The following is a 26,812-nucleotide window of genomic DNA, read 5'->3' on the forward strand; positions in this document are numbered from 1 at the left end:
GGTACCAGGTGGGATTTGAACCAGGGAACCTGTACACTGTTTGTTTGTCTAATCTTGAACAGGTTTGTGCTGAAAACTAAGTTTTTTTGTACTTGTGCAATGCCAATAAAGACCTATCCTATCCTATATGTAAAGGCTATACATGTGTGTATGTATATATTGTTAATTTACCAAATAGCCAAAACCCAATGCGGCCCCCAAGTCAAAAAGTTTAGACACCCCTGCTCTAAGCTCAAGTCATTACCGAGTATGAAATCAATGCTATAATCATCTTTTTAACAAGTCTCAATAGTTAAATAGTTTCCGATTGACGTTCGCAGCCTAACCCTTGACGGAAGTGACGTTTTAAGAACGTGACGTTATCGAACGACCCAAAACATTGGCAAGGGAACCGGTTTTGTCAAGTGTCGTTGTATAACCTACAGCCACGTCGTGTTTTGATTTCAAAATACAATCTCTACCCATGCTTACACCGAGAAACTCTTTTATTTTGAAAAACACAAATCAGGGCTGCTTTCTGTCTGTAACAGTCACTTGACACTCAAAAAAAATCAAGCCGCCATTGCCATGTGACGTCGTGTGGCGCTTATAATATGGTCTAATGTGGATTTGTTAACACGAAGTCCAATTTGTTTGCTAATAATTTCATGACGATTTAAAATGCGCGTGTTGGAGGAGTTTAACCGGTGCGCCCAGCCCCTGGAGTCACTAACTCTGAACATTTAGTCGGCAAGTTTAGTTTTTTACATCCATTACAATGATGATGTTAGTTGAAATAAATGTCATGTGCGAACATCAGCTATAATATGGTGATTTTAATGGAGTAGTCGCCAATAAAAGTTATTGCTAAATTAACCGGACTTCTGTGCAAGGTCACAAGAGTTAGCATGCTATCATTAGCATGTAAAGAAGCGGCTAGCTAAGGTTGATTTAAAGTGTATTAATATCATTAAGTACTACTACCTACAAAAACGATGTACTTCCCACTAAATAACGTAAGAATGCGTTATAATTGTGTGTGTTGGCGCAACAAGCAGGCTGTGTTTTGACATGTTTTTGTCAAGTCACATGCTGTCTTGGGAGGCGTTTCCGGTTTCCGGTTCTTAATCGCCTCCCAAAGTAACACTCATTTCTCCACACCACATCAGGATGCTGACAGTCGCTTGGGTGCGGCTGACAGGAGAATAAAAACACACACGCAAGCTCGGGCAGTTCCCTTTCCAAGCCATGAAGCTGGAGGTGAAGAGAAGCGGTGTGGTCACCGCAGCCGGCAGGTGCGCGCAGGAGGCGGTCAACAATGGCGCGGCGGAGCACGGCTGCCTGGATCCCGGCACACCGGCGAAAGCCAAAGTCACCAGGGAGAGCTTGCAGCGGAAAAACACCGAGTGTGAGGTGTACGACGATGGGACTAACACGTTTTTCTGGTGAGTGCTCATGGAAGTCGTTAGTCGTGTTGCCACAAGAAGGAGATTTTAGTCTTCCCAAGGTGAACCCAGAGAGTCTGCTCATAACCTTCCCTGTGCTTACTCAACTGCAGACATTTTAATTTGGTAAAAGTCGGAGTAGATAGTGAAAGGGTAAGAGAAACCAGAATTTTGGGAGTATTAAAGGCCTACTGAAATGAGATTTTCTTATTTAAACGGGGATAGCAGGTCCATTCTATGTGTCATACTTGATCATTTCGCGATATTGCCATATTTTTGCTGAAAGGATTTAGTAGAGAACATCCACGATAAAGTTCGCAACTTTAGGTGCTAAGAGAAAAGCCCTGCCTCTACCGGAAGTCGCAGACGATTACGTCACCCGTGTGATGGCTCCTCACATATTCACATTGTTTTTAATGGGAGCCTCCAACAAAAAGTGCTATTCGAAACGAGAAAACGACAATTTCCCCATTAATTTGAGCTGGAATGAAAGATTCGTGTTTAAGGATATTGATAGCGACAAACTAGAAAAAAAGAAAAAAATAAGTAAAAAAAAAAAATCTGATTGCACTAGGACGGATTCGAAGTTTTTAGACACATTTACTAGGATAATTCTGGGAAATACCTTATTTTTCAATTGTGTTGCTAGTGTTTTAGTGAGTTAAATAGTACCTGATAGTCGCACAGTGTCTCAGGGGAGTCGACGGCAGCTATGGACAGCACAAGCTCAGCTTTTCTCCGGTAATAACTGACTTTTTAACCACAATTTTCTCACCGAAACATGCTGGTTGACATTTAGTAGGGATCCATGTTGGCTTGACCGGGCCATAGGAAAGTTTCACCTCACGGAATTTTAAACAAGGAATCACCGTGTGTTTGAGTGGCTAAAGGCTAAAGCTCCCCAACTCCATCTTTCTACTGTGATTTCTCCAATATTAATTGAATAAATTGCAAAAGATTCAGCAACACAGATGTCCAAAATACTGTATAATTATGCCGTTAAAGCAGACGACTTTTAACTCTGTGTGCGCGCAGCGTTCATACTTCCTAAAAACCCCTGGTGTCTTGCGTACACGTCATCATTACACGACATTTTGAAGAGGAAACTCCCGGAAAATTTAAAATTGTAATTTAGTAAACTAAAAAGGCCGTATTGCCATGTGTTGCAATGTTAATCTTTCATCATTGACATATAAACTATCAGACTGCGTTGCGTGGTGGGTAGTAGTGGGTTTCAGTAGGCCTACCAAAATGAGATTTTCTTATTTAAACAGGGATAGCGGGTCCATTCTATGTGTCATACTTGATCATTTCGTGATATTGCCATATTTTTGCTGAAAGGATTTAGTAGAGAACATCCACGCTAAAGTTCGAAACTTTTGGTCGCTAATAAAAAAGCCTTGCCTTTACCGGGTTGACGTCACGGGTTGTAGGGCTCCTCACATCCTCACATTGTTTACAATCATAGCCAGCAGTGGCTAGAGCTATTCGCACCGAGAAAGCGACAATTTCCCCATTAATTTGAGCGAGGATGAAAGATTCGCGAATGAGGACTTATTGAGTGAAGTACTAGATAAAAAAAAAAGAAAGAAAAGGGGTTAGCTCCAGGCAGCGGCAGGTGGCGTTTTAGATGTAATTAGACACATTTCCTAGAATAATTCTGGAAGATCCCTTATCTGCTTATTGTTTTAATAGTGTTTTAGTGAGATTGTAAAGTCATACCTGAAAGTCGGAGGGCTGCGGTGAACGCCAGTGTCTCTCAGGGAAGCCGAGGAGCCAAGATCACAGCTGCCTTTTTGAGCTGCAGGAGGAGGTCCCTTAATCCACTGATGTTTCCGGTAGGAGTCGACTTAATATCACAATTTTCCCATCCAAAAACTTGCTCGTTGACGTAGAGAAACATGTTCGCTTGACCGCTTTGTGTTAAAGCTGCACAAAAACAAAGAAACACCGGCTGTGTTTCGGTGCTAAAGGCAGCTGCAATCCACCACTTTCCACCAACAGCATTCTTCTTTATAGTGTCCATTATTAATTGAACAAATTGCAAAAAATTCAGTAACACAGATGTCCAAATTACTGTGTAATTATGCGATGAAAAGAGACTACTTTAAGTCGTGTGTGTTGCTGGGCTAATATGTCTGCAACAACCCGAGACGTCACAAACACGCGTCATCATTCCGCGACGTTTTCAACAAGAAACTCCGCGGGAAATTTAAAATTGTAATTTAGTAAACTAAACCGGCCGTATTGGCATGTGTTGCAATCTCATTGATAAATAAACTATCACACTGCGTGGTCGGTAGTAGTGGGTTTCAGTAGGCCTTTAATAGATGATAAAATTAATTGGAAATCTCACATACAAAACATACAACATAAGGTGGCAAAAACATTTCAATAATGAATAAAGCAAAATACTACCTGGGCCAAAAATCACTTTATATTCTCTACTGCTCGCTAGTGTTACCATATCCGAGTTATTGTGCAGAAACATGGGGAAACAACTACAAATGTGCGCTACATTCGGTAACTGTGTTACAAAAAAGATCAATACATAACGTAGGATATAGAGAACATACAAACCCGTTATTTATTGAGTCAAAAATATTAAAGCTCGAATATTTGTTAAAATTGCTAACAGCTAAAATTATGTACAAAGTAAATTATAACCTGCTACCAAAGAATGAACAACAATTCTTCTCAACTAAAGAAGAGAAATATAATCTTAGAGGTAAATCTAATTTAAAACATTTGTATGCACGTACAACACTTAAAACCTTTAGCATATCAGTATGTGGAATTAAATTATGGAATTGATTAAGTAAAGAAGTTAAACATTGTACTGATATGATCGAGTTTAAGAGGCTGTTCAAATTAATAGTGCTTACAAAGTACAAAGAAGAAGAATTATGAGAAACACTCTCAACCTTATTGAAAATAAGATATTCTTCATCTCAGTATGTTGGTAATGACTGAATGAATTAATTACATGTTACAGAACTGTTGTATTACTCATTCACGGATGTCATCTTACTATTTTGCTGTAAATAAGGTCACTAAATGAATGTATATATTTGTGGGCGCTCTGACGTGGGAAAGGGGTAGGATTAAATAAGCTTTGCTTCTTTCTACTCCTTTTCGTGCATGATGTGATGTAATATGAAATTGTCTGATGTATTGTGTTGTAAATGTGTTCTTGTTCGAAAAAAACTAAGAAAGAAAGAAAGAAAAGGCTTTGTTAGGATTTCCAATACTGTAGTGCCTGGAGTTTATTGGTAATTTGTTTTCCGAGAGGCCAGGCGGAGACCCAAGCAATATTTACAATAAAAAAGTGCACATTTATTTAATCGGTTTCAGACATTCTACATTTTTAACACAAAACACTTTTTATGGAGAAGAATTTACCTGCAGAAAACTTTTATATTGCTCGATGTCGATAAGTATTGATATTTTTTATAACCTATTGAAAATAAGGACCATGAGAAAAATGCATTAAATGTAAACATTTAAAGCATTATAATCCCCTCAGCTATCAAGGAAAGACATTAAGAAGGGAAAGCAAATGTCAACACAAGCATGGAAAACAATCAATGTAAAGACAATTATAATATCACATTGAACACCTTACAATAACCTCATAAAATGAAGGTGTAAAAATAATAATTATAAAGGAAATGCTTAATAAAGTGGAACAAAGTGAAAATGTAAACCAAGAGAAACCTGAGAATATATGTTTTTTTTTTTTCAGGTTTACTGCCAGAGACTCAAGTCTGTGTAACATTAATTTGGTCTGTTATTCATGTACAAGTGTGAAAAGGAATTTATGTTATGTTATAATAATTATCTTAATATCATTGGCCAACTTCCTATTATTGTAAAGTAGCACATTTGTCATATTTTTTAATTCATTTTATTCATACAGTCCTGCACTTCAGTTCCTACAAGTTGTTTCCGTGTACCCGAATAGAGCACAAACAAGAGTTGAAAAGAAAAAAGGTGAGCTCAGGACTGTGGTCCGTTTGGAAAAAAAATCCAAAAACTACCATACGGTTGAGGGGACTTTTCCTTTTTTACCCACAATCTCTTAATTTATACTTTCTCTTCTCACTCCATGCAAAGAATCAACCACCAGACAACAAGATGGCACAACCAAACTTGATAGTTGATATAGTTACCTGATTGACTGTTAGCGTGTCACTCCCACTGATCAGTGGTCACTTCTTGCTTTGCTCGGTTACCAGAGAGCGAGTGCTTTTGTCCATGCAACCAATCTTGCTTTGTAATTTACGGTTTCTTCTGACCAAAAATGAAAACATTTATTGATAGCGATTACATGTCTTTTGCAGTATATTTTACGGTTTTATCGGCCCAGCCCTAATATAATCAACACATGAAATGCAGAAATAAACAACCACACCGCTTTTGTACTTTGTCAATAATTGAACTTCATACTTTATTGTTACAGTGAGTGTTTTGTTAAGCGCATTGACCTGTGTGAGAAATGTCATGTCAGTCTGACTTTTTAGACAATAGATCAAATGTTATTGGTTTAATAACAACACTACCCGGTTATGTGCAGTAGTTGAGTAGTAGAACAGAATAGCTTGCACAAAGAAATACTTATTCGGAAGGGATGTAACAATTTGAACATTTCATATCACCATTATCATCGTGACCAAAATGATCACAGTTATAATTATTATCGCAGTATTGTTGAATGTGCCCAGAAAGCACTTATACACGGCTGAAATCTTTTAACAATTTTTTAAAGTATCTAAAATAAATAGACACAGTGTTAGAAAAGCCACTATTTGGCATGTCTTGTGTTTCTTCATAGTTATTTAGTATTATTATTTTTTCTGTTTTGTTGACTAAGCTTTTATTGTTTTAAATATTCGTTTGTACTGTAGCACTTTAAGATTTGTTTAAATAAAAGGTGCGTAACAATTTAAATCCATCCACCCATCCATTTTCTACCACTTGTCCTTGTTGGGGCTGCAGGGGGTTGTTGGCCTTTCTCAGCTGCATTCGGACGGTAGATTATCAATTATTATTTCTGGTGGGCATTTTGGCGTTTTCTTCTGTTCGGTGCATCGTTAAAAACTCCTCAGTTTAGTATTCCTCTGAGCAGGGGTGGGCAATTATTTTTTCAAGGGGCCACATGAGAAACAAAAAATATTGTGGAAGGCCGGGCCATAAGACTTAACTAATTATGCATAATATTAATTGTATTTCTTAACAAAAAGTAGTAAATGGCATTGTTTTGACAGGCTGGTAAATGCATATGTTATGGCTGAGCAATGAAAAAGTGTGGTTGCCTTTCCAAAATGGCATTTATTCTAACCAGTTTTTTTCTTCTTCAGTGAGAGAAAACTAGTCTCTGTTGTGCTTTAATAAGTGCATCAAAGTCAGGTTGAATGTCCCAAGTGGAGATGCGAGGCAAAACTGACAGAGGACCATTCGTGAGAGTGGATCTATACCTGGATTTGTTAAACTTTATCACTGAGAATTTTTGTTCACATATGTAGGGAGAGCCAATGTGAACAAACATCTGAGCATGTCTCCTTATGTCTGGAAAATGTTCCTTCTTGAGAGAAGAGTAAAATCCAATAATTATCCTGACTTAAAGTGCTCTGCCAGTACTGCAGGTCAATAAGGGTGCATTAACCACACTGCAGGTAAAGGGACAGGAAGTCATGTGCATTTAATGCTTAATTGTTATGAGGTCTTCAAATCGCCCTGAAAACTTATCATGCAGTGTTCCCAACACGGATGAGTATCTGCAGAGGTGATCAGCTGATGGTGGGACTTCTGTCAGGGTTTGCATGAAAGAAGTCTTCAACTTTCATCTCCTCAGAACTCCCAAATCTCTGCTTTCAGGTCCCAAGCTCTTCTTAGCACTTTGCCCAGGCTGATCCATTTGACAGCTGTGTTGTAACCGATGTCTCTATGCTCAGGCTCATGCTCCTCTAAAAGATCACTCTATGTCGTTCCTTTCATTGAGCACAAACTTTATTGATCCACAGAGGAATTGTTTTTACTAGAATAGCTTAACTACAAAAAATAATAAAAAAAAACACAACACTCTCAAAAGCACTAGAAAAAAGGAAAGTGTTTTTTCTTATGTGATACCTCGTAAAGTATCAATATAATAACTATACTAAAGTGATTATGTTGATATTTGTGTTTTTAGTTAGGGTAAATATTGGTTTTCAAATGTAAAAGAGCAGTGAATTATTAATATACTGTGTTTTCCTGACTTTAAAGCGCACTGGTATAAAAGCCGCACCCACTATATAAAAAACAAGAAAAACGTTTCTATATGTTAGCCGCACCAGACTGTATTTTTAAGGCATATAACAATATGTTGTGAAATTAGTTATTTACATAGAAAGATTTTGTAAATGTTTATTTACATACCATAATTGTTTCCAAACATTGCTTGTAACACGGCAGTAAAACGGCAATCAAACAAAACAGAAGTCATCGTCATTAAACTAACTAGCTGTGGAAACTAGCTCTTCAGTCAACTAAAAAGACTCATTAAAGTCCACGTTGACACCTTGGTGAATTTATTGAGGAATTCACGAAACTGAAACAATACAAGAAGAATGCCATTGTAAGTTCATAAGTCTGACACAAACACTTGTAAATTTTTTTGCATATTTGCTAATGCTAACAACCCTGGCTTGACTACATTACAATAGCACGTACAAATATGCATAAAAACACCCCTCCAGATATCACACATGGGACGGTTTAGTAAGTAAAAATTGTTTTAGTTACATTTTAAAACTTACAAACGCTGCTTTGAGTGATGAATGAATAATCCATATGAGTAGAAACGCTCTGAACGATTAGATGATGGAACGGCACTTGTAATTCCGGTTCAAAGCTTTATAAACAGCAGGAAACACCGTAGTCATTCACCCAGCAGCATCTGCAATGAGCAAAGATGTCCAGAAGATGGCGCAATAGCACTAACGACACACTATTTCAATGTATTTGCATGTGTTCTATGAAAACTATTTGCATTAATTAGCTGCACCGTTTTATAAGCCGCAGAGTTCTGAGCGTAGGAAAAAAAAAGGTCGAATTTGCGGTACTTAGTTAATTATAGGCCTGTGATATTCCTTCTTGTCTTTGAATACAACATTTGTCAGTATAGATGTGAAATGTTATTCAGCAAGGTCTCAAAAAACTTTTTGAAAAGTATTACATTTGACTTGTTGAAACTTGCAAAGGCCGTGTTTCTTAAGACTGGAGATTTACTGACAGGTGCCTGGTGTTCCTCATGTATTTGTGGTGTGCTGTAGCAAACAGAATACAGACATATCAACCTAAATTGGATTGGTTTTAGCATCCTTAAGATTTTCCTTATGTAACCCCAGTACAAAAGTTTGCGTACCACTCTATAATCCTACTCCCCACACAATGGATAACTCTACTGTTGATGATTAAACCGGAGAAGTCAGTTGAAAAGCACAAGGCTGGCCAGTCTGGAAAATTGACATTCTCTTTAGGCGTTGTGAAATACAAGCATGTGTTTTGTCAGTGGGAGAAAAAAAAGGAGCAGGAGAGGGTTGTTTCTCCACCGCATGGCATTAGCTTATCTACATTTTACCTCACCTAAACCTAGGGCTGGACGACCAATATCACTGTTATACATGAATTTGATAAGAACAACCACATATAAATGAGGAACGAATATACAAAGTAATTAGCAATATACAAACAATACAAAAATAATTTTCCTTTGAATGTGGTTAATTAAATACCTCACATTTATTTGTTTTGACCTGTATTTTAAATCAAAAAACTTTAAAAACTTTGTAAATTATATGTATCAATATGTGCTTTAAGTATGTTTAACGTACTTTCTTGAAACCTGTGTTTTGTTAACGCAGTCAGACCAGATGCTGCGTTATTGTAAAGTGGACTGTTGCTCTGAGACTCGAGTTGCGACTGCTGTCCTCTTGTTTGTACATTGATCTTACATTTATGATGTCGTTCACAACAACATAAACAGATAAGATGTTTTGTGGGTGTATGGATTGTTCTTGCTAGCTTTTACCTTCGTATTTTTCAAGTGGCCATCTTGCATTGTTAGGTTCAGAACAGGACGGTTGAGTGTTTTGGGGATGAATGAGTGGTCCCAGACACATTGTTTTCCCAAACAAATGTTCCCCCTCTTGCAACGACAGAATTTTGTGTTTAGTAGTTACTGATAAGGCATGCTAGCGATTTGTCAAACTAAAAGAAGCAACCATGGTGATATCCCAAACTTCTAGTAGACGTGGTTTCACTGGTCTTGTTTTTCACTCATATGCGCCTCATCAGTTTCACCGTTACAAGCTCAGGAATTTGCGTGCAAGTCGCGCTATTAATCGTTATTTTCAATTATAGTATTTCTATGATCGTGAGAAACCGAAATCGAGATCACAATTTGATTAAGCCCTACCTAACCCCAGAATCAGGTAAATATCAATTTGTTGATGCAGAAAAAACAGTTTATCCTTCTGGTGCCAAGAGAAAAGCCACAATTTCTCTCAGACTTGTTTGTACACGCGACTTTTAGCTACATCTTAAAAGGTTTAATTGTTAATCTAAAAAAGAACGGAAATGCTTTGCGGCTTGTTATAGTGTGTTTCCCTGTCTTTTAGCAGAACAGAATTGTCTGTGTGATTTATCCAAAATGTTTCGATTAATCGAACAATAGATATTGGATTATTCAATTTGTAACATATTTCATAGCTGCAGCAATAGTTTGGACTAGGGCTTCCCGATTAATTGATTTTAAATCGTAATCCAATTAATTATGACAATGTTAAAAAAACAAACATCATCAAATCGATATTACTCTATAGCAGGGGTGCCCATTACGTCGATCGCGAGCTACCAGTCGACTGCGGGGGGTGTGTCAGTCGATTTCCAGCCAGGCTTTTAAAAAAAATAGACCTAAAAATTAGTGATCATCAATCTTCACCAAGACGTCACTTAAATGACATTCACGGTACCGGAGGGTCTTGTGAGATGACGCTGGCTGCTGCAAGATCATTATTACGAAAATATGACCGAGAGGAAGGCGAGAAACACTTTTTATTTCAACAGACTCTTGCGCCGTACCTTCCGTCAAAACTCTAAAGGCCGACTGCGCATTTCCTATCTTCACAATAAAAGCCCTGCTTCATGCTGCCTGCGCTAACTAAATACGGAGTCTCGGAAAACTGGCGTGCACAAGCGATCCCTCAGAAAGCTGGCGTGCACATCACTTGTGCACGCCAGCTTTCCGAGACTCTTATTTTGTTAGCGCAGGCAGCATGAAGCAGGGCTTTTATTGTGAAGATAGGAAATGTGCAGTCAGCCTTTAGAGTTTTGACGGAAGGGACGGCGCAAAAGTCTGTTGAAATAAAAAGTGTTTCTCGCCTTCCTCTCTTTCATTTTTTCATAATAATGAACTTGCAGCAGCCAGCGTCATCTCACAAGACCCTCGGGTGCCGTGAATGTCAATCAAGCAAGCTACGGAATTTGCCGCCAATGTTTTTCTTGTAAAGTGTATGGAAGCTGGATGAATTAGATGCCAAAAACCAACCACTTTCATGTGGTATTGTACAGAAAGGACAACTTTTTTTCTCCTCCATTTGAAAATGTGGGCGTTATCATCATTACTGTCTGATTCCAATCAATGCAAGTCATCAGAATCAGGTAATACACCAACTTATATTCTTGTCTTTGTGAAAGAAAGACATCTATATGTGTTACACATGCTTGTATTATCATTAAACACATTTAACTTGTTTACAAAAATGTATCTTTCATAAATAAATAAATAAATATAAATGATATATATAAATGAGGTAGATCCCCTCGAGTTGGTCAATTGAAAAGTAGTTCGCCTGCAGAAAAAGTGTGGGCACCCCTGCTCTATAGTGTTTTGTGCCTCTAACATTGGCTTGTCCTTCCTGCCAGTGTGTTCTCCACTCAAGTCTGCACACATATTGTGCTCCTCTTACACACACACACACACACACACGCACACACACACACACACACACACACACACGTCAGTGTTTCCCATTTATTAATTTATTTGTGGTCACAAATAAACCCACAAATGCAAATTCAGGGTTTCCCCTCAACAGTCACTATACATATGGCGTGGGGGCGTGTCTAGGGATGTGGTCAATAGGACATCATCATATATATGACGTCACAATACTTTGGATTTGTAATGATACAAACTAAGGAAACTACATTAGTTACACATGAAGTGCACGTACATGTAACAATCCCGTTAAAGTAATAATTTAGCATGGAATAAACTGAAATAAGCAATTATTAAAATACTGGTCAAAATTGTCCAGATGTATTGCACCAGTAAATGTAAGGATTTTTGCATTTAGTTAACAAACATTTTATTAAATTGTAGTTATGACACAAAACATACAGACAGGTACAATAAGTGTAAAAGGTAAAAAAACTAAAAAATAAAAATAAAATTTAAACAAAAAAACAGAATTTTATTGTATTTTCATACTGCTATTATTTTTAATGTATTGTTACTGTTATTATTTTACTTTTTTGGTACTAATGTATATCCATTTAAAGTTGAGTTTTGGTGGTACAATAGTCATATTTTCAAATATTGAATAATCAAGTTATTTGTGATTTCAATAGCCATTAAAATAATTTTGTTTAATTATTTTTGCTATATTCGTCCAGTCCTACTGTGTGTTGACTCATTTTCATTGCCTAGAAAATCTACATAAACTGTACACATCCAACTCTCCTTTTTTTTTTAAATAGGATTTTCCATTGAAGATCTACTGTAAACTTTTTCCTGAGAGCCAGCGTCCTCTGCAGTGTACATTGGTATTTTTTCCTAAATATATACCTCGAACAAAGGAAACATGTCCACTGCAGAGGACGCTGGTTCCCAGGAGGTTGAACAATTTTGAGGGCTGTATTATTCACTTTTGTGAGCTAGTGTAGAAGTACTCTTGGTTAGGGATTGGATCACTCTTCTCTAGTTTGACATATAAAAGTCTATAACGCGTGTTGTGAGTCAACGTGTTCGCCATACCTTTGTTGTTTTGGTTCTGACACTTGAACAATTCCTGCCCTCCTTATTTTTTTATCTCCATAGGCGGGCCCACACTGTCACCGTTCTTTTCATCCTGACGTGCGCCCTGGTCTACGTCACGCTTTTGGAGGAGACGCCTCAGGACACGGCCTACAACACCAAGAGGTCAGTAGGTGGCGATCACAACGTCTTTTTGTAGGGTCTGCATCAAACTTAAGTCTTTCACTGTTGTTTTGCATGCGGAAATGAGTAAGATGAAGATTAGCTTCTTTTTTTCCTCTTCTCAACCGCCTCTGAATGTGGGTGTTGAATGTGGGATGGATGAGAAAGTGCTTGCATGCAGCATGAAATGTGTGCGATGAGGAGAGTCGCTGTGAGGGATTGTCAGACTGCTCTTAACAGGATTTGCCTTAGTTGGCGCTGACTGGCTGGTGGATAAAGATGGTACATCTTCTTATTCTGATGTGTAATCTCGCCCTGACTCAGCCTGTCACTTCATATCCTACCCTCGGGCACGCTAACGAGCAGGAGTGGGCGGTAATCTCACGGAATGTCCGTTCGTCTTAAGCCTCCGCAGTTCATTTGTGAGGTCAAAGCAGTTCCGCTTGTCTGCACGCCATCTTTCGCCAGATTGGTGTTCATTTTACAAAACTGAAACAATACAAGAAGAATGCCATTTTAAGTTGATAATACTAACACAAACACTTGCAAGAACATTTGCATAGTTGCTAATGCTAATGACCCTAGCTTGACCTAGCAGGACATCATTGATTTTAATTCATTGTTATTTTTGATAATTACAGTGAACGGATAAATAAAATCCCATTAAATATATTTGGGATTCAAAAGTTGCGCCACTTATTAAGTGATACATTTTTATAATTTTTATTTTTACTCACTTAAGTTATGAGATCAACTTCAGATATATCTGTCGATTTTACGTTTGAACTATTATTTTGTTTTTTTTATGCTCTTTTGTCAAAGAAAACGTTGATGTTTTGTTATGGCAACCACACAATATATGCAATATTTTCCACATAGAACATTTAAAGTGAAATATTTGAAATAATTGGAGCCTTATTGGAGTCAATAATTAATAGATTTTTTTTTTTTGAGGGATGGCAAAAAAATAAATAAATAAAGGTAGACAAAAGAAAAAAAACTGCCTGCATGGCAGCTTTGTGTCAACATTGCAACTTTTTCTAGTTAGATTTCACCTCATTCTACATTTTTTAATGTTTTTTTTATTTTTGCAATAGCATTTCCAGAATGTGTGGCGGGCAGGTGAACAATCAGCTGCGAGCCGCACTTTGGACCACCTGGCTTAACATCGCTTATAATGATAATTAAGTGTTTTTAGCATTTTTCCAAAATGAAAAAACATATAAAATTATCAAAGTAAGGAAAACGGGTCCAAAAAATGGGAATGTAGTCAAATGCCTCTCCATAGTTGTTCTACGTGTAACAAAAAAGATATTAAGTATCAAATGTTCTCTAGGGGGATTGTGGCCAGCATCCTGGTGTTCCTTTGTTTCGGGGTCACACAAGCCAAAGATGGACCCTTCACTCGACCACATCCAGGTAAGATAAGCACTGCCAGTGTTGTACAAATAAGTGTGTGTGTGTGTGTGTGTGTGTGTGTGTGTGTGTGTGTGTGTGTGCGTGGGAGCTAAAAATAGAAGAGTGAAGTCATGACAGCATCCTGTACGTCAAAAAAGACATGCTGTCCTGTTTTGATAAAACTGCTGTCAAGCTAGCATCCTTGACTTTGAAGTCTGTCTTTGTTGCAAGCTTGCAGTCGTATCATTCTAAGACTTCTTCAGGGTTCTGACGGCATAATGGCCGAACTTGAGACCTCCGATTTCGGAATGTGGGGGGTGAGGGGTGACGAGGCGTGGTCGGGGGTAGCGTGGAGGCGTGGTTGGGGCGGGGGGCGTGGTTAGAGGGGTGGCGTATGATTCACCAACTCGAGTATTTCATATATATATATATATATATATATATATATATATATATATATATATATATATATATATATATATATATATATATATATATATATATGTTTGAAATACTTGACTTTCAGTGAATTCTAGCTATATATATTTGTTTTATTATTTATATAAATAAAATAAATAGTTGAATTTCGTACGGCACCTATCAAATACACAGTGATAAAAACACAGTTGTTCTACTAACTGTACTGTGCTTGCTGGTTACTAAAAAACAACAACAACACTTACCTTTCACTATTTGAGTGACATTTGTTCTGCCATTTGCGTATTGGCGAGGTTTTTCTGAATCCGGGAACATCCTTCACGGATTTGTTGTAGACATCCGCAAATGAGAACGGGATGTTGCTTTCAGCTATCAGCGTAGCCACCTTTTTCTCAGCATAAGATACACCATCGGGTCTCTATTTTGCAAGGTGGGCCATAATACTGGATTGTGAACGATGCTGCGCTGCGGACGCTTTGTGCTTCGCTGACCGTTCATGGCTGAGTATATCCGTTCGGGCGCCGTGTTCAATGGAGAAGTCTTTTCTACAAAATTTACAGGCAACATACCCCTTCCCCATCGAACTTTCCTGGATAAACTGAAATTCTTGTTTCCAATCGTTCTGGACCTTGCAAGCGTATTTCTTCATTTTGCTCGTTGACGGTGTAATATATTGGGTTGGAGTCAATAACCAGGCGACGTGATGAAGTTACGTCTCTTTACTGCAGGTTTTAGAACAGATTCCCTAATGCATGTTCCTTGACTGCACTTAAATGTAGAATATATTTACATTCTATTCTATGTACAGTAGATGGCAGTATTGTCCTGTTTAAGAGGGTCACAACATTAAGTTGGTCTGCATGGAGCTGCAGGGGCGTGTCCTCCAGCTCTGCCTGAATTTCAGGAGATTTTTGGGAGAAAATCTGTCCCGGGAGGTTTTCGGGAGAGGTGCTGAATTTCAGGAGTCTCCCGGAAAATCTGGGAGAGTTAGCAAGTATGTCTGACGGTTCCCTAATTTTTTTGTACCGGTTCAGGGGGGTGTATAAAATCCAACCAGTCTGGCTTGGTATTTTGGTCGGGGCTGACAAAACCTGACTTAAGTAAGACCTAAATGCAACACCGTTTTATTTGTTTTGGCGTGTAAAAGTAAAAATTGCTGTTGTTTGATAAGCGGGTGATCTGGTTCGTTACACAACAAATTAGGATCTCTTTAACCCCTCTTTCCTAATATGTGCTTCTGAAGACACTTGAATGTAGCAAAACATGTTTCTTTTTGACTCCGATAGCACTGTTGCACAAGTAACTCCAGTGCGAATGGAGGAAGGAAGGAATCGAAGTGGGCGGTGCTTGCATCTTCAAGCTGTATTTCCTGCCTGCTTCTTTTTTTATGGATCAACAGCCAAGTCTTTGCAACCAAAGACTTGTTGTTGTTATTCCTGTTGCAGGTCTGTTAGGTAACCAGGGAGAATGCCTGGAGGGATTTTAGGAAATGCAAACCTTCATGCTGGGCGGATAAAATTAGCACAACTTGTTTGCACTTTGCACTCTCCTACCACAACATTAGGTTCACCTGCACAATCTGAGATTCACCCTATCAACAATTGTTTGCCTTTACAAAGATAACTGCTGTTTTTTACGGGCAGTTATTAGAATAGAATAGAAAGTACTTTATTGATCCCTGGAGGAAATTCAGCACAATAGTATCGCTCACAAAAAACAATAATAATAATAAATGACATATATTATATATAAAATATAATATATGAATAAAATAAATATATTCTACATTTAAGTGCAGTCAAGAAGGAACATATGCATTATACATTCTGATGGCTGTCGGTATGAAGGACCTCCTGCGTCGTTCCGTGTTGCATTTTGGGAGTCTGAGCCTTCCACTGAATGTGCTCATTCTCTCCGCAAGGTCCGAGTGTAGTGGGTGGGAGGTGTTGTCCATAATGGCTAGGAGTTTTGCTCGACTTCTCCTCTCTGACACCACCGCCATATTAGTTTGGTATGTTTATGTATGTGGATGCAATTTAACTAGAAATGTTCCATCAGGGTTTTTTGCTGCTGATACTGAACGTCCATGAGTCAGTATTAACTAGGGATGGGTACTGTTCCTATTCGAAATGATACAGTACCAATTCCTGGTACCTGGGAATCAATTCCGATACTTAACAGTACCCATTTTTGGTACTTTTGTGTTTGTCAATATATATGAATTTTTTTTGATAATAAATTATCTTTTTTTGCAGCATTTAAAAATGAACTGATTATTGCTGCAGTGCAGTCCAGTTGTTATAATATGACATTTCTGAGTCTCGTTTGCAAGTATGACATTAAGTTGCAGCTACTGTTAGAGACGTTACATGGCAGTAGTGTATAGTTTATGGTGTGTTTTTTGTTGCACCCCAATCAATCAATCAATCAATCAATCAATCCAATGTTTATTTGTATAGTCCCAAATGAGTGTCTCAAAGGGCTGCACAAGCCACAATGACATCCTCGGTTGCAGATCCCACATCAGGGCAAGGAAAAACTCAACCCAAAATTCAAAAGTGTTAATACTGTGAGTATTGTACTTTTTACGCACCAACGTGCATCTTTGTTGAAGTTTTCAATAACAAGCTTGGAGGCGTTGAAATGGCCGTGTAAAATCGCTAATGCTAATCATTAGCATGTCAATAGCAAAGCCAGTTTATATCACCATCAAGCTAACGCAGTTTTGGACTGTGAAGCCTTACTTAACTTACGTTGGAGCGTTTTTTGAGTCAATTTCTTTGTTGGCATTGAAAATAGCAACTTTAAATTGGCTGAGTCCACTCTCAATGGTGCTCGAATGATTTTAAAGTGCTAGTCGTCAACTGGGCGTGACATCACACGCAGCCTACTACTCTTTTAAATATTCCACACTGTGTATGGACATACACAGTTAGCTGTTACTAGCTGCCTATGTCAATAATAAAGTATCAACCAAAAAGGATTGTTTTTTGAAATAGGCATTGAAAGGCATTTATTGACATTAGGCGATTATGGTTTTCAGTGATATCGGCCCATCCTGATCGATGGTCTATCGCAGGGGTAGGGAACCCATGGCTCTAGAGCCAGATGTGGCTCTTTTGATGACTGCATCTGGCTCTCAGATAAATCTTAGCTGACATTGCTTAACACGATAAGAAATTAATAATTACGCTGGTAATCACAGTGTTAAAAATAACGTTCAAATTATGAAACATTCTCATGCATTTTAATCCAACCATCCGTTTTCCATCGCACCTGTTCAAGATGTCGCATTAATGGTAAGAAGTATTATATCTATTATTGGTTCGCTTTAGAATAACAATGTTATTAAAAATAATAAGAGACTTATAATACTATAAAAATGCAGGCATTTAGTTGTATTCAGTGTTAAAAAATATTATATGGCTCTCACGGAAATACGTTTTGAAATATTAGGCTTTCATGGCTCTCTTAGGCAAAAAGGTTCCCGACCCCTGGTCTATCGATTGCTGCATCTTGATTTTCAATTTGTGCAACCACAATATTAGAAACACCTCACTGCAGTGTATTCTACTCCACTTACGTTGCTGTTTTTTTGTCCGCAGCCTATTGGAGGTTCTGGCTTTGCGTCACTGTTGTCTATGAGCTCTTCCTCATCTTCATCCTCTTTCAGGTGAGTGCTCGCTTGACTAATGTTTCAAAGAAGTCTAAGAAATTGATATTTACACTCTTGAGGTTGGTTAATGCATTTTTTTCCCTATTCGACTTGATTATAGAGGAGTTGTGATAGGAGTGTTAAAATTAAAAAACTAGACAGGAAATGTGTAGCTTTTTTTTAAGATTTGTTTTTTTGATTTTTACAGACATGCAATTGACAAAAGTAAATATAAAAGTAAACAAAAATACATCAAATGCTGTTTTCCCCCACAAGTAAAATAAATAATAAACTAAGTGTGCGTGTGTATGTGAATATATGTATGTGTTTAAGTGTAAGTGTGTATTTATGTGTATATATGGATACATATATCTGTGTATATATTTTGTATGTATGTATGTATACACACAGATATGTATGTATATATGTATTTGTGTATATACTATATATATACATATACATAAAATATTATTTTATATACATATATAAAATATAATATATATGTATATATATTTTGTAACCTCAACTATATATATATATATATATATTTTTTTTTTTTTTTAAGAATGCTGCCAATGTAGGATTGTTGAAACAAAGTTTTGTTATATAACCTGTGATGACAAATTAAGAACTCTTAATTTTGGTTTTACTGTTAATTTCAATTACAAGTGTCGTGGATAAATAAATATTTACCTGAATGGTTAGCAACAATTTCTAAATGTTCATCAAGTGAATTTGTAATAATCATTCCTATTTATGGCACTAAAATCATGATTTGTGTCTGTTGGTGGCTTTTTGTAGCTAATGTTTGCTCCTCACCCAGACGGTGCATGACGGTCGGCAGTTCATGAAGTACATTGATCCCAAACTTGGTGTGCCCCTTCCCGAGCGTGACTATGGGGGGAACTGCCTCATCTACGATCCAGACAACACCACTGACCCCTTACACAATCTCTGGGTAAATATTTTTTTTCTTCACAAGTTGACGTACTACTTATGTATAGATAAAGTATCTGTATTTTTAAATTGTTTGTGTTTTGCAGCCATGTCTTCCTCTTCTATGTATGATCATTCTTCTTTGGAATCACTCGACATTTCCCCCTTTCTCTGCAGGACAAGATGGATGGCTTTGTCCCGGCTCACTTCCTGGGTTGGTACATAAAGGTAAGTGTGTATGTCAGCACAGTGCGACACTGACGTCGGTTTAGTGGTAAAGAAACGCAGTACCTCGAGTATCGTAAACTTGACTTCTTGCAGTGTTTTGTTGCTGCTGGAGAAATTCTGCTGATTAAGTACCAACATCCAACAGTTTTGTCTACCTCTACATGCACCTTAAGATGTTGCTGCTCAGCCGTTGGTGTGAAAGTCGTGTGTGTTACGCTTTAAGTTAAAGAGAAAGTACCAATGATTTTCACACACACATTAGAGGTGGCAAAATTATTCTCTCCATTTGACCCATCACCCTTAATCACCCCCTGGGAGGTAAGGGGAGCAGTGGGCAGAAGTGGAGGCCGCGCCCGGGAATAATTTTTGGTGGTTTAACCCCCAATTCCAACCCTTGATGCTGAGTCCCAAGCCCATTTTTGTACTCTTTGGTATGACTCGGCTGTGGTTTGAACTCACAACCTACCGATCTCAGAGCGGACACTCTAACCACTAGGCCACTGAGTAGGTGTGCCATCCCATTCTTAACCCATAAGGTCCAATATGATGTCGGTCCACCTTTTGCAGCTATTACAGCATCAAATCTTCTGGGAAGGCTGTCCCAGAAGTGTTTATAGGAATTTTTGACCATTCTTTCAAAAGTGCATTGGTGAGGTCACACACAACATTTCTCAAGGAGCTATTGGAAGGAATTTAGGGATTTCACCTTCTATGGTCCGTAAAATCATCAAAAGGTTCAGAGAATCTGGAGAAATCACTGCACGTAAGCGATGATATTACGGACTTTTGATCCCTCAGGCGGTACTGCATCAAAAACCCACATCAGTGTGTAAATCATATCACTCCATAGGCTCAGGAACACTTCATAAAACCACTGTCAGTAACTACAGTTGGTTGCTACATCTGTAAGTGCAAGTTAAAACTCTGCTATGCAAAGCAAAACCCATTTGTCAACAACACCAAGCAAGGTGTTGGGGCCCAAGCTCATTTAAGATCGACCGATGCAAAGATGAAATTATATTTGGAAACTATGGGCGTGATGTCCTCCGGAACAAAGAGGAAAATAACCATCCGGATTGTCATAGACGCAAAATTCAAAAGCCAGCATCTGTGATGGTATGGGGGTGTATTAGTGCCCAAGGCATGGGTAACTTACACATCTGTGAAGGCACCATTAATGCTGAATGGTCAATACAGGTTTTGGAGCAACATATGTTGTCATCCAAGCAAGTTTATCATGGACGCAGCCTGCTTATTTCAGCAAGACAATGCCAAGCCACGCGTTACAACAGCATGGTTTCGTAGTAAAAGAATGCGGGTACTTTCCTGGCCCGCCTGCAGTCCAGTCCTGTCTCCCATCAAAAATGTGTGGCGCATTTTCAAGCGTAAAATACGACAGCGGAGAGCCATGAAATTCTAAGTTAATTATTTGCGCAAAATTTTTTTTATTTTATGAGTTTGAACATCAAATATCTTGTCTTTGTAGCATATTCAACTGAATATGGGTTGAAAAGGATTTACAAATCATTGTATTCCTTTTATTTTTACATCTAACACAATTTCCCAACTCATGGAAACAGGGTTTGTATGTTGCATCACAGTGAAACACACACAAGTTGTATCGGTCACATGTTTTTTGTCTTAAAGTGACACACACATCGATGTATTGAGAGGACGCAGTATCACTCCTCGTTTTTCACGATGTATTGACACTTCAGCGCGTCGAATCAATGTCCTTCCTGTTTCCCACCAGACACTGATGATCCGGGACTGGTGGATGTGTATGATCATCAGCGTCATGTTTGAGTTCCTGGAGTACAGCCTGGAACACCAGCTGCCCAACTTCTCCGAGTGCTGGTGGGACCACGTATGTGTCGCTTGTCATTGTTGTTGTCTCCCAGCTCGTATTCCTAATGGTGCCAGCGTTATGTCTTCTCTGTGCCAGTGGATCATGGACGTGCTGGTGTGCAACAACCTGGGCATCTACTGTGGCATGAAGACGCTGGCCTGGTTGTCCATGAAGCCCTATCAGTGGCAAGGCCTATGGCACATCCCCACCTACAAGTAAGACTCGAAAACTTGCAATTAAGTCTTTTTTTATTTGCATCAAACTCAAATATTTTTTTTCTTCACAGAGGAAAGATAAAGCGCATCGCCTTCCAGTTCACGCCGTACAGCTGGGTGAAGTTCGAGTGGAAGCCGGCGTCTAACCTTCGGCGCTGGCTCGCCGTGTTGGGCATCATATTTATGGTGAGACCAGGGCGCCTTTCAGCGAACAAACGTGTACAGTGGGAGCTTCATTTGCAAACATAAACATGGTTTGTAAATATAAAAGTGTGTACAGTGAAGCAAATATCTCCATAAGAAACAATGTAAATATGAAATATGGGTTCCAGCCTCGACAAAAGTCCATATTTTAGTGAAAGTTTGTACATTTAGAACACAATATCAAGTTGTATATGGTACTTTACATCAAACAAGCATAACAAGGAAGTGATGAATTAACTGCCTTTTTATTAACAAGCCAAAACAACAATAAGCTAAACTATTATGTATCTGCTGCTCTGCCCACACACATGTGATGATGATTTGACACACATTGCACTGATAAGAGATCAATATCTACATCGGGACAAAGTCATTAAACGGCATTGATACAATAAAATAAGCTGCTAGCATTGTCTTTCAGATTAACTGGATAAATTAGCATTAGCTTATACGACGCTAACTTTAGAAAGCTCAGGCTTGTTGTGCGTTCTCTCTGTAAAGACGTGGATTGTTTTTGTGCGGAGAACTCCGGGCATTTTGCATTTAATGCATAGTAATGCTCTGTGACCCAGACCGCTCTGGCTGCAGTGCCCTCTGCTGGTTGTTCAGGGCAGTGTGTAGGTCACATTTGTTTGTGCATCTTGTTTGTGGGAGGAATGTCTCATCCACACAAAAGCAAAAAAGCCATCCTCATGCAAATTCAATACAAATACAAAATCAAGCATATTTATATTAAAATCTCAAAAATATATTTACAAATGCATGTTTATTTATACAAATTCTTAATTTATTTGTATGTCACATTTTTATATTTATACATTTTGTTTGTATATATTTTAAAATCTCAAATATATATTTACAAATACGCGACAAATTATTTATTTCTATATCACATTTGTATTTGTATATTTATTAATATATGCATATGTATTATCATATTGAGATATATATATGTTAATGTGAGACAAATTAACATTCATGAACATGAACCAAAGTGCTGACATTGTACAAAAATATTGTGATTCTCAGCTGTTTTGTTTACAATCAATTGAGCAGTTGTTACATCATCCAGGCATGTGATTTTTCCGTCTAAAGTCGGAAATCAGTCTTTTTTTAATCTCGGGGGGGAAAAAAATTATCTTCCGTTTTTCCGTCCGACCCTAAGTCAAGATTCGTTTACTTGCCGATTCGTCTTTTGTAATCGAGACGTAGCTTATATTAAACCGTAGTTGTTTGGTCAATATGTTCCTTGTGGCCAATCAGGACATCTGTTATGAATGATGACGTCATCACCGCCATTTTCCAAATGTAAACGATGTCGGTTCTCGAGAGAAAGGACGCTTCACGAGTAAAAGAGATTGATAAACATGTCAAAAATACGTTTTGATGGGACTGGATGGAAAGGGAAATCACTGATACTGTTGGGAAGAAGGAAGTTACAACTTTGTTTGGCGATTTTATTCGGAAAATCGATCGTCCCGGAAAAGTTTCGGGCACGTAGTGTCATGATAATATTGACTATGTATCACAAGGTTTCAAGGCTTTGGAAGTACATGCGAAACGCCAAAAATATATGAAACAACTTGAAGCAAGGAAAACAAACTTTTCACTAGCTGGTAATTTTGGATGTCAACCGAAAGTGAGCAAACCTTACGGACTTCATCCTTTGTTTACTTCGACAACTGCCGTAGACATCGAGAGGAAAGATCCACCCAAACAACCCACTTCAGTTGCAGACAGGGTAGTTAATAATGAGGTAAGCTAAAAAATATTTGCTTTCAAAATACGCATGTCTGTAAATGAACTGTAGATATTAACTGATCAATGTGACAGCTGTGGATGTGAAATGAACACAAGATGTAAATTTTAGTGACTAAATACTGTTGGGACTGAACCATATACAGTGATTCATTAGGATAATTGGGGTATGTATGTTCTATTAATTATGTTTTTCCATGTCTTTAAACACTAAAATATTTTTTTCAAATGGTGCTGTCTTTGTTAATTTTAGCATGTTAAATTGGTGAAAAACCAGGTGCTTCGGGGGGCGTTGCCCCCCTTGTCCCCCATACCCCCGGAAATGTTTTCAGTCTTTTTCATTGTGGTCAAATCACATGCTTGATCATCAATTTAAAGACATCTGCTAACTAGGGGTGTAACGGTACACAAAAATTTCGGTTCGGTACGTACCTCGGTTTAGAGGTCACGTTTCGGTTCATTTTCGGTACAGTAAGAAAACAACAAAATATAAATTTTATGGTTATTTATTTACCAAATTTGTAAACAATGGCTTTATCCTTTTAACATTGGGAACACTATAATAATTCTGCCCACGTTAATCCACATTAAACTGCCTCAAGTTGTTGCTTTGATTAAATAAAATGAAAAAACCTTTCTTCTACATATAAAAAGTGCAACAAACAGTTTCCATTGAAACTGTTTGTCAACTCATCATGCTTAATTTATTACAGCATTTGGGAAGCCTGTCGTTGACTTTTATTATGTAAATGTTGTATTTTTATCAACAGGTGATAGCAGGGACCCTGCTATTCAAAACCAGGCTGCTACATTGCTAATGATTCATGTAACTATAGCTGAAAAAATAGTACAATTGCAATAGGAGAGACTACTCATCCCTAAAAACAATGGAGTTCAATGAAATAACAGACAGACAGGACTTTGCTGCTCCAAAAACACGCACACGCACGCAGACACACACACGCACACACACACACAGCAAAATGAGCTAACATTATGCTAAAAGCTAATTAGCCCTCACCTCAAGCCTATACTGTGAGCAAGCTGAACTATAGTTTAAGTTTTTAGAAGGTCAACGGGCTCATAGTGATGTTAGTAATAGTTGTGACTAGGAAGTGTTTAGTATAATTTGGGTAGAGTGCGCTGCACCCCTGCTAAACGAATACCTCTGCTCGACGCTAAAGCATTGACTACATCGTTCTGAAGTCTGAATACGCGCTGCTGATTGGCTGTTACATTGCTCTGAATATGCACTGCTGATTGGCTTTGTATGTAACCAATCAGATGGTTGTGTGGGCGGGACAATGCTTGCTGCCGAGACAGAGCCACAGAGGCAGAAAGCAGAGCAGCTTGTGAACACTTCTGCTTCTAAACTTGTTTGGTACACTCGCGTGCCGGACCGAAACCGAAACGGTTCAATACAAATACACGTACCGTTACACCCCTACTGCTAACTCATGGATTGTTCTTCAAGTTCCTGCTAGCGGAGTTGAACACCTTCTACTTGAAGTTTGTGCTGTGGATGCCTCCGGAACATTACCTGGTGCTGCTGCGACTGGTCTTCTTCGTCAACGTGGGGGGCGTGGCCATGAGGGAGATCTACGACTTCATGGACGACCCGTAAGTAGCGACCACACGGACACGCGGGAGCTCGCCGGGTCTTATCGCCACCTGCCTCTTTCGGACCACAGGAAGTTCCACAAGAAGCTGGGCCAACAGGCGTGGTTGGTGGCGGCCATCACCGTGACGGAGTTCCTCATCGTGGTCAAGTACGACCCCAACACCATCATGCTGCCCATTCCCTTCTTCATCATGCAGTGCTGGCTGCTGGGCCTCCTCCTCATCCTCCTATGGACCCTCTGGCGCTTCTTCATCCGGTACGAACTGCACTTTAAAGGCTAGGTTAGGTTACAGTCTGTATGGAACTATGCACCATCGATATCAGTCTGACAGCACAAAAAACCAAGTATCGAATGGTATCGATTAAAATGTCCGATATAAGCCTGTTAACGTCCAAATGTAATTGGAAGTGAAAAAGTCGTATCGGGACATCCCTGATATTGTCATTTTATATTCCAGTATGTAACTATGAGAATGTGTTTGTCAGGTGAGGTTTAAAAGCGAGGTCAAGGCTAAAGATTGTCTACTTTGCAGGGACATCACACTCCGCTACAAAGAGACACGGCGCCGCAAACAGGAGGACCCCGCAGACAGAGATCGACCTGTAGGTAACGGCAGCACAGGTGCTTCGTCAGGGCGAAGCAAACTGAACGGCGCCTCAGACGTCCTGAGACATAGGAAGTCCTGAGTGGCGGCCTACAGCATAAGAGGATGTAACACCAGGACTAGAACTGTGTACCAGGGCATACTGGAAGAAAGGCAACTAGTATTTAGTGGGCTTGTTTTTTGTTATTTAAGGTCTTCTAGTGCATCAGCTGACACCACAGTGCTACCGACGATGACACCAACGCCATTACCAAACTGAAACATGACTGTAGACATGCTTTTAATTTGGTGGGGCAACCTCTGTATGAGTTCATGTTAATTATCGACTCAGGCCGCACTTTCACTCAAACTGACAAAAACATTACAGTTTTTTGGTCCTCCTGCCAAAGCCTTGTCGCTCCTCTCAGGACAAACGTTTAAGAAGTAAGTGCTGATGTTGTGCAACATGTACCTTCGTACATTTTGTCTGTCTGGGAAAGCAACAGTCTGAGCTTCATTGAAAACCAAACTTTCCTCTTCTATCCTGTTTTTTCTTTTTGTTTTGAGTAAGTTATCACATAAAAGAAAAACTGGCTCAGCTGAAGCATAAACATCTTTAATTACTGAAGCCATAATTTAAAACCTCACCAAAAGTAAATGTATTTTATTGCACATTATTTTATTTCCTTTTTGTTCCAATGTTATAAAGTACATTGTTTTTTTTCTACATTCCAGAGTTGTACTTAAAAACATATAGATGTATTATCTGCTGCAACTTGCAATAACTTTAACGTCGGTCTTAAAATGTCCTCGAAGCCGTTTCACCTCGGCTTTGTGCAACATTCAAGCCAGAAGTGGAATTTTGTTGTAGTTCCGCCTGTAGCCACACGAGGGCAGCGACCTCTGCCTGCCTTGCTGTAAAAAATGAGTTACGCTTCTGTAAAACCAAATGTTATGTTTTCAATAAAAAAAGCAGAGAAATTGTCTAATCTACAAATTATTGTGGTCACATTTTAGGAGTCGTGTAAAACTACTGCATCACACTAAATGTCTGTTTAATGTTTGGTGTGCTTCAGGTGTCGGCAACCCGCGGCTCTGGAGCCGCATGCGGCTCTTTAGCGCCGCCCTAGTGGCTCTCTGGAGCTTTTTAAAAAATATATATTTTTTGTTTTAATTTGGTTTCTGTAGGAGGAGAAGCATGACACAACCCTCCCTAATTGCTATAAAGCACACTGTTTATATTAAACGTGCTTCACTGAT

The 26,812-nt window shown here is 38.7% G+C and overlaps 1 protein-coding gene across 1 annotated transcript; it reads left to right on the forward strand.

Annotated features, from left to right (window-relative positions):
• The first annotated feature begins 527 nt into the window (after window positions 1-527).
• On the forward strand, window positions 528-26,536 carry ptdss2 (phosphatidylserine synthase 2). The gene is made up of 13 exons (XM_061894572.1): window positions 528-729; window positions 1,149-1,424; window positions 12,568-12,669; window positions 14,003-14,085; window positions 18,108-18,175; window positions 18,981-19,115; window positions 19,271-19,321; window positions 21,075-21,188; window positions 21,267-21,385; window positions 21,457-21,571; window positions 24,822-24,967; window positions 25,039-25,224; window positions 25,502-26,536. Exons 2-13 carry the CDS (start codon window positions 1,228-1,230, stop codon window positions 25,653-25,655), a joined length of 1,470 nt encoding a protein of 489 aa, XP_061750556.1. The 5' UTR covers window positions 528-729; window positions 1,149-1,227; the 3' UTR covers window positions 25,656-26,536.
• Window positions 26,537-26,812: the final 276 nt, after the last annotated feature.

This window comes from Nerophis ophidion, linkage group LG03 (genome assembly GCF_033978795.1).
Source record: "Nerophis ophidion isolate RoL-2023_Sa linkage group LG03, RoL_Noph_v1.0, whole genome shotgun sequence".
Classification (NCBI taxonomy): Eukaryota; Metazoa; Chordata; class Actinopteri; order Syngnathiformes; family Syngnathidae; genus Nerophis; species Nerophis ophidion.

What these genes read in the sequence shown, in the direction of transcription:
- ptdss2 (XM_061894572.1), top strand. Translation starts at nt 1,228, where the DNA reads ATGAAGCTGGAGGTGAAGAGAAGCGGTGTGGTCACCGCAGCCGGCAGG. An exon ending in GGGACTAACACGTTTTTCTG is followed by an intron (nt 1,425 to 12,567) that starts GTGAGTGCTCAT and finishes TTATCTCCATAG; the next exon opens with GCGGGCCCACACTGTCACCG. An exon ending in TGGCACATCCCCACCTACAA is followed by an intron (nt 21,386 to 21,456) that starts GTAAGACTCGAA and finishes TTTTCTTCACAG; the next exon opens with AGGAAAGATAAAGCGCATCG.